The sequence below is a fragment of the Zonotrichia leucophrys genome, unplaced genomic scaffold (assembly GCF_028769735.1).
Source record: "Zonotrichia leucophrys gambelii isolate GWCS_2022_RI unplaced genomic scaffold, RI_Zleu_2.0 Scaffold_272_69841, whole genome shotgun sequence".
NCBI lineage: Eukaryota > Metazoa > Chordata > Aves > Passeriformes > Passerellidae > Zonotrichia > Zonotrichia leucophrys.
Window position 1 is genome coordinate 37,403 of NW_026992477.1, and position 12,369 is coordinate 49,771.

At 60.9% G+C, this 12,369-nt stretch overlaps 1 protein-coding gene across 1 annotated transcript in view; it reads right to left on the reverse strand.

Moving 5' to 3' along the window:
• The window catches only part of LOC135441385 (glutamate receptor ionotropic, NMDA 2D-like), a 36,124-nt gene extending 26,785 nt beyond the window's left edge, over positions 1-9,339 (reverse strand). The window contains 3 exon segments of the mRNA XM_064700933.1: positions 1,415-2,003; positions 5,839-5,905; positions 9,279-9,339. Coding sequence (XP_064557003.1) covers positions 1,415-1,825 — 411 coding nt within the window. The 5' untranslated portion in view covers positions 1,826-2,003; positions 5,839-5,905; positions 9,279-9,339.
• Positions 9,340-12,369: the final 3,030 nt, after the last annotated feature.

The following is a 12,369-nucleotide window of genomic DNA, read 5'->3' on the forward strand; positions in this document are numbered from 1 at the left end:
GGTCACACCAGGGTTAGGGACAGTCATGCTGGGGACAGTTGGGTCACACTAGATGTGGTTGGGGCTTGGGGACTGTTGAGTTGGGGACAGTTGGGTTGGGGACATGGTTAGGTCACACCAGGGTTGGGGACAGTTGGGTTGAGGATGGTTGGGTGGGGCTGGAGCGTGGTTGGGGACAGCTGGGTGGATCTACACGTGGTTGGGGATGTTTGGGTGACGCTGGACATGGTTGGGGCTTGGGGACAGTTGGGTTGGGGATATTCAGGTGGCTCTGGACACAGTTGGGGACAGTTGGGTGCCCCTAGACATGGTTGGGGACATTCAGGTGGCCCTAGACATGGTTGGGGTTAGTCTGGGGACAGTTGGGTGACACAAGACATGGCTGGGGTTGTGTTGGGTAGTTCTGGACACAGCTGGGGACATTTGGGTGCCCCTAGACAGGGCTGGGGTTGGAGATAGTTGGGTTGATGACACCTGATTGGTTCCAGCTCCATCTGGGGACATTCAGGTGTCCCTAAACCCACTGGGGGTCACTTTGGGTGTCCCTAAACCCACCCAGGTTCACCTTGGGTGTCCCTAAACCCACTCAGGGTCACTTTGGGTGCTCGGGGTCACTTTGGGTGTCCCTAAACCCACCCAGGTTCACCTTGGGTGTCCCTAAACCCACTCAGGGTCACTTTGGGTGCTCGGGGTCACTCTGGGTGTCCCTAAACCCACTTGGGATCACTTTGGGTGTCCTTAAACCCACTCAGGGTCACTTGGGTGTCCCTAAACCCACTCAGGGTCACTTGGGTGTCCCTAAACCCACTGGGGGTCACTTTGGGTGTCCCTAAACCCACTCAGGGTCACCTTGGGTGTCCCTAAACCCACCCAGGTTCACCTTGGGTGTCCCTAAACCCACTGGGTGTCACTTTGGGTGCCCCTAAACCCACTCAGGGTCACCTTGGGTGTCCCTAAACCCACTCGGGGTCACTTTGGGTGCTCGGGGTCACTTTGGGTGTCCCTAAACTCCCTCGGGGTCACTTTGGGTGTCCCTAAACCCACTCAGGGTCACCTTGGGTGTCCCTGAACCCACTCAGGGTCACCTTGGGTGTCCCTAAACCCACTGGGGGTCACTTTGGGTGTCCCTAAACCCAGTCAGGGTCACTTGGGTGTCCCTAAACCTGCTCAGGGTCACCTTGGGTGTCCCTAAACCCACTTGGGGTCACTTTGGGTGCTCGGGGTCACTGTGGGTGTCCCTAAACCCACTCAGGTTCACTTTCAGTGTCCCTAAACTCCCTCGGGGTCACTTTGGGTGTCCCTAAACCCACTCAGGTTCACTTTCAGTGTCCCTAAACTCCCTGGGTGTCACTTTGGGTGCTCGGGGTCACTCTGGGTGTCCCTAAACTCCCTCGGGGTCACCCCGGGGCGTCACCTTGGGCGTGAGCACGATGGCGGAGCCGCCGTTGACGCCGATGATGGGCACGGAGGTCTGGGCCGAGATGAAGTCCAGGATCTGCGCCACGGCCTCGGAGCGCGTGTCGTCCTCGAAGACGACGCCGTGGATGCGCAGCGAGCTCAGCACGTCGCACAGCCGCACGATCAGGCTGCGCGGGTTGGTGTCGTTCAGCACCACGCCCACGGGGTTCACGTCCAGGGAGAAGTTCCGGAAGGTTCCGGGCGCCAGGCGGGGCCCGGCGGGGCCGTAGGAGGCGCCGCTGAGGATCACGGCCACGTTGAGCGTGCGGCGCGGCGCCGCCGGCGGCTCCAGGAAGGGGCTGGCGCAGGCCAGGGCCAGGGCGAGCAGCATCCTGCCGGCGGGGACAGCGGGCACCGGGGGGCTCATGGTGCCACCGCGCCCTGTGAGGACACCGTGGGGACACCAGTGACCAACAGTGACCAGCAGTGACCACTAGTGACCAGCAGTGACCAGCAGTGACCAGCAGTGACCAGCAGGGCCAGGGCGAGCAGCATCCTGCCGGCGGGGACAGCGGGCACCGGGGGGCTCATGGTGCCACCGCGCCCTGTGGGGACACCGTGGGGACAGGGTCACCAGTGACCAGCAGTGACCACCGGTAACCACCAGTGACCACCAGGAACCACTAGAAAGCAGCAGTGACCAACGGCGACCACCAGTGCCCACCAGTAATCACCAGTGACCAGCAGTGACCACCAGTGACCACCAGTGACCACCAGTAACCACCAGTGACCAGCAGTGACCAGCAGGGCCAGGGCGAGCAGCATCCTGCCAGCGGGGACAGCGGGCACCGGGGGGCTCATGGTGCCACCGCGCCCTGTGGGGACACCAGTGACCACCAGGGACCAGCAGTGACCACCAGTGACCAGCAGTGACCACCAGTGCCCACCAGTACCAATCAGTGAGCACCAGTGCCCACCAGTGACCACCAGGAACCACTAGAAAGCAGCAGTGACCAACAGCGACCACCAGTGCCCACCAGTAACCACCAGTGACCACCAGTGACCACCAGTGACCACCAGTGACCACCGGTAATGTCCCAGCAACAGGGGATCAGACATGGAGATATCAGTGCCCACCAGCAACCACCGGTGACCACCAGTGCCCACCAGTGCCCACCAGTGACCACCAGTAACCACCAGTGACCACCAGTATCAACCAGTGCCCACCAATGTCCACCAGTGCCTACTGGTGTCTACCAGTGACCACCAGTGCCCACCAGTGACCACCAGTGACCATCAGTGCCCACCAGTGACCACCAGTGACCAGCAGTGACCACCAGTGTCCACCAATAACCACCAGTGACCAGCAGTGACCACCAGTGACCAGCAGTGACCACCAGTGACCAGCAGTGACCACTGGTGCCCACCAGGAACCACCAGTGACCACCGGTAATGTCCCAGCAACAGGGGATCAGACATGGAGATATCTGTGCCCACCAGCAACCACCAGTGCCCACCAGTAACCACCAGTGCCCACCAGTAACCACCAGTGACCACCGGTAACCACCAGTGACCACCAGGAACCACCAGTAATCACCAGTGACCACCAGTGACCACCAGTAACCACCAGTGCCCATCAGTGACCACCAGGAACCACCAGTGACCACCAGGAACCACCAGTAACCACCAGTGACCACCAGTGACCAGCAGTAATGTCCCAGCAACAGGGGATCAGACATGGAGATATCTGTGCCCACCAGCAACCACCAGTGCCCACCAATACCAACCAGTGCCCACCAGTAACTACCAGTGCCTACTGGTGTCTACCAGTGACCACCAGTGCCCACCAGTGAACACCAGTGTCCACCAGTAACCACCAGTGACCATCAGTGTCCACCAATAACCACCAATGCCCACCAATAACCACCAGTGACCACCAGTAACCACCAGTAACCACCAGGAACCAGCAGTGCCCACCAGTGACCACCAGTGACCACCAGTGACCACCGGTAATGTCCCAGCAACAGGGGATCAGACATGGAGATATCAGTGCCCACCAGCAACCACCAGTGCCCACCAGTAACCACCAGTGACCACCAGGAACCACCAGTGACAACCAGTGACCAGCAGTGACCAGCAGTGACCACCAGTAACCACCAGTGACCAGCAGTAATGTCCCAGCAACAGGGGATCAGACATGGAGATATCTGTGCCCACCAGCAACCACCAGTGCCCACCAATACCAACCAGTGCCCACCAGTAACTACCAGTGCCTACTGGTGTCTACCAGTGACCACCAATGTCCACCAGTGCCTACTGGTGTCTACCAGTGACCACCAGTGCCCACCAGTGTCCACCAATAACCACCAGTGACCACCAATACCCACCAGTGCCCACCAGTAACCCACCAGTAACTCCCAGTAACCCTCCAGCACAAGGGAAGGGTTTGGCATGAGGAGAAATGGTGGTAATGGTGGTGTCCACCAGTGCCCACCAGTAAGCCCCAGCACAAACCCCTGTCACTGTCCCCAGGATGGGGGGACACACACAAATCCGTCACTGTCCCCAAAACACTGGGGACAAATCCCTGCCACTGTCCCCATGGCAACAAGGTGACAAACAGTTCCGTCCCCAGAGCAGTGGGGACAAACTTGTGTCACTGTCACCACAGCAGTGGGGTGACAAAGCTGTGCTGGTGGGTGACAAACCCCTGTCACCATTCCCAAAACAGCAGGGGACAAACCCGTCACTGTCCCCGTAATGACGGTGACAAACCCTGTCACTGTCCCCATAACAGCAGGGGACAAACCCCTGTCACTGTCCCCAAACCAACAGGTGACAAACCCCTGTCACTGTCCCCAAACCAGCAGGGACAAACCCCTGTCACTGTCCCCAAAACAATGGGTGACAAACCCCTGTCACTGTCCCCATAACAGCAGGTGACAAACCCCTGTCAATGTCCCCAAAACAACGGTGACAAACCCCTGTCACTGTCCCCAAACCAGCAGGTGACAAACCTCTGTCACCATCTGTAAAACAGGGGACAAACCTGTGCCAGCGGGGACAAGTCCCTGTCACTGTCCCCAACCCAGCAGGAACAAACCGCTGCCAGCGGGTGACAAACCTGTGTCATTGTCCCCAGAATAGCAGGGACAAACCCGTGCCAGGAGGTGACAAACCTCTGTCACCATCATCCCCACAACAGCAGGAGGGGACAAACCCCTGTCACTGTCCCCAAAGCAGCGAGGACAAACTGTCCCCGTGCCGGAGGGGGACACAACCCCCCGTGTCATTGTCCCCATACCCCTGTGTCATTGTCCCCACACCCCTGTGTCATTGTCCCCACACCCCCGTGTCACTGTCCCCACACCCCTGTGTCACTGTCCCCACAGCCCCTGTGTCATTGTCCCCACACCCCTGTGTCATTGTCCCCACACCCCTGTGTCATTGTCCCCACACCCCCCGTGTCATTGTCCCCACACCCCTGTGTCATTGTCCCCACACTCCCCGTGTCATTGTCCCCACACCCCTGTGTCATTGTCCCCACACCCCCGTGTCATTGTCCCCACACTCCCCGTGTCACTGTCCCCACAGCCCCTGTGTCACTGTCCCCACACCCCTGTGTCACTGTCCCCACATCCCTGTGTCATTGTCCCCACACTCCCCGTGTCATTGTCCCCACACCCCCGTGCCATTGTCCCCACATCCCCCGTGTCATTGTCCCCACACCCCTGTGTCACTGTCCCCACAGCCCCTGTGTCATTGTCCCCACAGCCCCCGTGTCACTGTCCCCACAGCCCCTGTGTCACTGTCCCCACACCCCTGTGCCACTGTCCCCACAGCTCTGTGTCACTGTCCCCCACACCCTGTGTCATTGTCCCCACACCCCTGTGTCACTGTCCCCACACCCCCTGTGTCACTGTCCCCACAGCTCTGTGTCACTGTCCTCACATCCCTGTGTCACTGTCCCCACAGCCCGTGCCACTTGTCCCCACAGCCCTGTGTCATTGTCCCCACACCCCTGTGTCATTGTCCCCACACCCCCGTGTCATTGTCCCCATGCCGGCAGCACACAAAGCTGTGTCACCGTCCCCGTGACAACGGGGTGACAATTCAATGTCCTCACCCCCTCCGCCACCCTTGTCCCTTGTGTCACAGCCCCGTGCCACCCTGTGTCCCCTCCGTGTCCCCTCGTGTACCCCCAGGTGACACCGGCTGCCACCCCCTGTGTCCCCTCCGTGTCCCCTCCGTGTACCCCCCAGGTGACACCGGCTGTGCCACCCGAGTGTCCCCTCCGTGTCTCCACCCCCTGTGTCCCCTCCGTGTCCCCTCCGTGTCCCCTCTGTGTCCCCCCCAGGTGCCACCCCCCGTGTCCCCACCCCCAGTGCCACCTTCCGTGTCCCCCCCAGGTGCCACCCCCGTGTCCCCTCCGGGTCCTACCTGGCCCAAGCTCCTCTCGGGGGGGCTCTGCCTCATCTCGGCCGGGGGGGACGACACGGAGGGGACACTGGGGGGGATTGGGGACAATTAAGGGGTTTGGGGACACTGGGGGGGGTTTGGGGACAATGAGGGGTTTGGGGACACTGGGGGGGGTTTGGGGACAATGAGGGGGTTTGGGGACAATTAAGGGGTTTGGGGACACTGGGGGGGGTTTGGGGACACTGGAAGGGGGTTTGGGGACACTGGGGGAGTTTGGAGACAATGAGGGGGTTTGGGGACACTGGGGGGGTTTGGGGACATGGGGGGTTTGGGGACACTGGGGGGGGTTGGGGACATGGGGGGTTTGGGGACAATGAGGGGGTTTGGGGACACTGGGGGGGGGTTGGGGACAATGAGGGGGTTTGGGGACACTGGGGGGGTTGGGGACACTGGGGGGTTTGGGGACACACACACACACACGGGGGGGGGGTTGGGTTGGTGGCAGCACCTGGGGGAGGAGGGGACAGTGAGGGGGGGGGGAGGTCCCTCACCCCAAATGTCCCCAAATGTCCCCAAAATGTCGGTCCCCCCCCCCCCCCCAGGTCTCAGCTCCCATCCCAGTTTACCCAGTTGGTTCATACTGGGCCAATTCCAGTTCACCCAGTTGGATCCCAGTACCCCCAGTGTCACTCTGGCACCCCCCCAGCTGGATCCCAGTTCCTCCCAGTCCCCCAAACTGGTCCCCAGTGCCCTCCCAGTTAAACTCCAGCATCTCCCAGTCCTTCCTCCCATTGCACAGCCCCGAGCTGGGTCCCAGCTCCTCCCAGTCCCTCCCAATATCCCCCATTCCACCCTAAATCCCTCCCAGTTCCTCCCAGTATCCCCCATTCCACCCTAAATCCCTCCCAGTATCCCCCATTCCACCCCAAATCCCTCCCAGTATCTCCCAGTATCCCCCATTCCACCCTAAATCCCTCCCAGTATCTCCCAGTATCCCCATTCTATCCCAAATTCCTCCCAGTCCCTCCACCCCAATCCCATTCCAGTATCTCCCAGTATGCCCATTCCCCAATCCCTCAGTATCCCCCATTCCATCCCAAAATCTCCCAGTCCTCCAGTACCCCATTCACCTAAACCTCCCAGTATCCCCCATTCTGCCCCAAATCCCTCCCAGTCCATCCCAGTTTCCCCATTCAGCCTCACTGGTCCCAGTTCATCCCAGTTCCCCTCCCATCCCTTCCCAGTGCCTCACAGTGAGATCCCAGCATTCCCAGTTCCCCTCCCAGTTCCCCCAGTACCTCCCAGTTCGGCCCAGTTCCTCTCCATCCCCTCCAGTCCCTCCCAGTTCCCCTCCCATCCCAGCCCCAGATGTTTCCCATCTCCTCCCCATCCTCACAGTCCCCATCCCATTCCAGTCCCCCAGTTCCCCAAACTGGTTCCCAGTTCCCTCTCCATCCTCCAGTCCCCTCCCAGTTCCCCCCAGTCCCATCCCAGCCCCCAAACTGGTCCATCTCCCCCCCATCCCTTCCAGTCCCAATCCCATCCCAGTCCCTCCCAGTCCCCCAAACTGGTTCCCAGTTCCCTCTCCATCCCCTCCCAGTCCCCCCAGTCCCATCCAGTCCCCCAAACTGGTTTCCAGTTCCCTCTCCATGCCCCCCCAGTCCCACCCCACTCCCCTGCGACGAGACCCCGGCACCTCCAATTCCACCCCCAAACCCTCCCAGTCCCCCAGTCCCCATGCCCCCCAGTCCTCACAATCCATCCACTCCATTTATCCCGTCCCCAATCCCCCCTCATCTTCTCCACCTCCCAGTCACCAGTATCCCAGGTCTCCCTCCCCCCATCCCCTCCCATCCCCCTAGCTCCCAGTCCCCCCATGCCTCCAGTGCCCCCCAGTCCCCAGGCCCATCCCCCTCAGTGCTCCAGTCCATCCCAGTGCCCCGTCACCGTCCATCCCAGTGCCTCCCAGTCCATCCAGTGACCCCCAGTCTCCATCCTCCCAGTGCCCGCAGTCCCTCCCATTATCCAGTCCTCCCAGTGCCTCCAGTCCTCCATCCATCCCAGTGTCCCCCAGTCCTCCCAGTGCCCCCAGTCCTCCTGCCCCCCAGCCCATCCCAGTCCCCCCCCCTCCCATCCCCGTCCTCCCAGTGCCCCCCAGTCCATCCCAGTTTATCCATGCTCCCAGTTTATCCCATGCCTCCAGTTTATCCCAGTGCCTCCCAGTCCGGCCCCGCCGTTCCTCCCCCCCCCCGCCCGCCCTGCAGCACCCGCTGCCGCTCGCAGAATACTAATAGGGCAGGCGGGCGGTGCGGCGGGGCCGCCTGTCTGTCCGTCCGTCTGTCCGTCCGTCTGTCTGTCTGTCTGTCCCCGCGTCCTGCTGTCCCCGTGTCCGTCCCCCCCGGGGGTATCGGGGTGTCCCAGCCCGCGGGGAAAGGGAAGAGGGGGGGTTTTGGGGTGGTTTTTGGGGTGGTTTTGGGGTTTTAGGGGTGTCGGGAAGGGTTTGGGGGTGTTTGGGGGTGTTGGGGGGTGGAGGGCTCCAAGAGGATTGGGGTTTGGGGGTGCCAGGGAGGTGTTGGGTGTTTTGGGTGTTTTTGGGGTGTTTTTGGGGTGGTTTTTGGGGTGGTTTTGGGGTGGTTTTTGGGGTGGTTTTGGGGTTTTTGGGGTGTCGGGAAGGGTTGGGGTGTCGGGGGGTTTGAGGATGTTGGGCTGTGGAGGGGCTCCAAGGGGATGGGGGTTGTTTGGAGGTGTTGGGGTGTTGTTGTTGGGGTGCTTTTGGGGTGTTTGTTTGGGCTCTGTGTATTTTGGGGGATTTTCTGGCATTTGGGGGTGTCAGGGAGATGTTGGGGTGTTGTTGGGGTGTTTGTTGAGGGGGCTCTGTGGATTTTTTGGGGGGATTTTCTGGCGTTTGGGGGTGCCAGGGAGCTCTCGATCATTGGGGTCTATGGGGGGGGGATATCAGGGATGGTTTTGGGTGTTGGAAAATTCTGGGGGGGGGTCTCAGGGGTTTGTCGGGGTCCTAAAGGATATTGGGGTGCCAGGGGATGTCCCCAAGGGGTGGTGGGGGGTCCCAGGGGGTACAATGGGTAGGTGGGGGTCCTAAGGGGGGGTGCTGGAGGGTCCTGAGAGGGTCTCAGGGTGTCGGGGGGGGTCTGTGAGGTGTTGGGGGGTCCCGGGGGGGGTGCAGGGGGTGTTGTTGTGGCTCTGTCAGGTTGGTGGGGGGGCTGGATGGGGGGCGAGGGTCCCGGGGGGTCTGTGGGGGAACAGTCACGGTGTCAGAGCATTGGGGGGGGGGGTCCTGGGGGGATTGTGAGGAGCTCCCGGGGGGCTCTGGGTGTCTCAAAGGGAGAGCGGGGGGGGGGGCTTTCGGTACGGTGGTCCGGGGGAGGGGGTCCGGGGAGGGGTCCGTGGGGAGGGGTCCATGGGGAGGGGTCTATGGGGAGGGGTCTCCGGCCGGCGCTCACCTCTCACACTCCCCGCCGCATCCCCGCCGCTGCTGCCGCCGGTCACTGGGACACACCGGCCCGGCCCCGCCCCCTGCGGTACCGGCTCCGCCCCTCCCGGTACTGGCCACACCCCCTGCGGTACCGGCTCCGCCCCTCCCGGTACTGACTCCGCCCCTCTCGGTACCGGTCACACCCCCTGCGGTACCGGCTCCGCCTCTCCCGGTACCGCCCCGCCCCACTCGGTATCGACCACGCCCCCTCCTGACATTGACCACGCCCCTCGCGGTACCGACCACGCCCCCTCCCGGTACCGGCCGGGGGGGGCACGACGGGCTGACCCCCCCCCTTTCCCGAGCCTGTCGCCATATCGCGACAGAGACCACCAGGCCCCCCTTCACCTCCATGCACCCCCCAACCCCTCAATGCCTCTAAAAGACCCCCAGAGACCCCAATTCACCCCCCAGTTATCCCAAAGTCCCCTCACGCTTACCCCCAAAATCTCTCAGCATCCCCAAATTCCCCCCAGAGCCCCCTCCCAGTTATCCCAGTTACTTTTTGGGGTCCCCCCAGACATCTGCAGCTCCCTTTGGAGGTGTTATGGGGCAGTTATTGGGGGTGTGGGGCAGATTTTAGGGCTGTGGGGCAAGAGGGGAGACTGAGGGGCAGCTTTATGGCGGCCACAGGGACACTTCAGGGGATGGGGACATGGACAGCTGGGGGAACAGGGACAGGCGGCTGCCTCAGGCCAGGTGGCAGCTGGGGACAGGCACAGGTAAGCCAGGGACAGTTGGTGGCCCAGGTACAGGCGGTGGGACAGGGCCAGGTGCTGGCTTGGGGACAGGCAGGAGGAGGACAGGGCCAGGTGGCGGCTTGGGGACAGGGCCAGGCCACGCGTGGCTGCCCCCGCGGCCATGCGCTAATGAATTGCGTTAATCACCTGTCCAGCAGCTGCTTCCAGTCCTGGGCCACGCTTGGGTGACTGCGACAGCAGCAGGGAGGGAAAAGGGACACGGTGGGGACAGCAGCCTTGCCACGGTGGGATAAGGGAAGGTGCGTGAGGGAAATGGGGACCCGCCGCCATGATGGCGCCCTCAGCGTGAGGGGACGGGAATGAGGGAAGCCCCTCACGACCAAACCGCAGAACCAGGGGCTCACCCACCACTGGAGAGCATCATACTGAGGTCCATAAGGGTCCTCAAGGAGATGTGGGGGGTCCTGAGGGAGGCTTGTGGGGTTCTGAGGGAGGTTTGGGGGGTTCTGAGGGGTCTCTCCCTCCTCCATCCCTCACTCCCCTCAGCGCTTTTCCCGCCCTTTTCCTTCCCGCACGGCCGCTAGGGGGCGGTCGCCTCACGGCGCGCGCCGGCTTCTGATTGGCCGTGCCCTCAGCGAGGCTCCGCCCCCTGCCTCGCGCGGCTTTGCAGTGGGGGCGTGGTCATGGGGAGGGGGCGTGGCCATGGGCTCCCTATAGAGACCCATAGGGACCCTATAGAAACCCATAGAGACCCCATAGAGACCTATAGCGCCCTATAGCAGACCCCAGCACCCTCTATGGCACCCTGCAGTGCTCTGCTGAGCTACAGAGACCCGTAACACCTTGCAGTGACCAATAGCGCCCTATAGAGACCTATTGTGCCCTACAGAGACCCTCACAGCCCCTATAAAGACCCATAACAACCCCTAAGGTACCCTATAGACAGCCCTAGAAACTCCATATGATCCTGCAGCACCCTATAGAGAGCTGCAGAGATCTCATATGATCCTGCAGCACCCTATAGACATCCTATAGACACCTTATAGACACCCCTATAGATCCCCCATAGATGCCCCTATAGACCCCATATGATCCTATAGAGACCCCGTAGAAACCCCCACAGAACCGCCTTATTGATCCCCTATAGACGCCCCTATAGAGACCCCTATAGACACCCCGACAGACCCCATATGATCCTAGAGAGACCCCGTAGAAACCCCCACAGAACCCCCTTACAGACCCCTATAGACCCCGTATTGAGACCCCTATAGACCCCATATGATCCTACACAGACCTCTATACAGACCCCTATAGACTCCCCTACAGACCTGCCTATAGACGCCCCTACAGACCCCCCTATAGACCCCATTTGATCCTACAGACCCCCCTATAGGTGTCCCTAAAGAGACCCCCACAGACCCCCCTACAGACCCCATATGATCCTATAGATGCCCTTATAGACCCCTCATAGACCCCTCTATAGACCCCCCATAGACCCCATTTGATCCTACAGACCCCCCTATAGACCCCCTCACAGACCCCTCTATAGACACCCCAGGTGTCTGGATCCCAGTTAAACTCCCAGTTAACCCCAATAGACCCCATATGATCCTCTAGATGCCCCTACAGACCCCCCTACAGAACCCCCTGTAGACACCCCTATAGACTGCCCTACAGACCCCCCATAGACCCCATATGATTCTATAGGCCCCCCTATAGACACCGTCATAGACCCCCTATACAGACCCCTAGAGACCCCCTTCATAGACCCCATATGATTCTATAGGCCTGCCTATAGAGACCCCTATATGATCCTACACACCCTCCACAGACACCCCTATAGATGCCATATGATCCTATAGAGACCCCTATAGACACCCCTATAGAGGCCCCTATAGACATCCCTATAGACCACATATGATCCTATAGACACCCCATAAAGACCCCTATAGACTCCCCTATAGAAACTCCTATAGACCCCCCTCTAGACCCCCCCATAGACCCCCCTAAGATCCTACAGACCCCCCCATAGACCCCTGATAGAGACACCTATAGACCCCCTATGATCCTATAGACACCCCACAGAGACCCCTATAGACACCCCCCTATAGAGACCCCTACAGTCCCCCTATAGACCCCATATAATCCTATAGACACCCCATAGAGACCCCTATAGAGACCCCTACAGTGCCCCCTATAGACCCCATATGATCCTATAGATGCCCTTACAGACCCCCTATAGACCCCCCCCAGATGCCCCTATTGACCCCCCACAGACCCCATCTGATCCTATAGACCCCCCTATAGACCCCCCCACAGACCCTCTCCATAGACCCCATATGATCCTATAGATGCCCG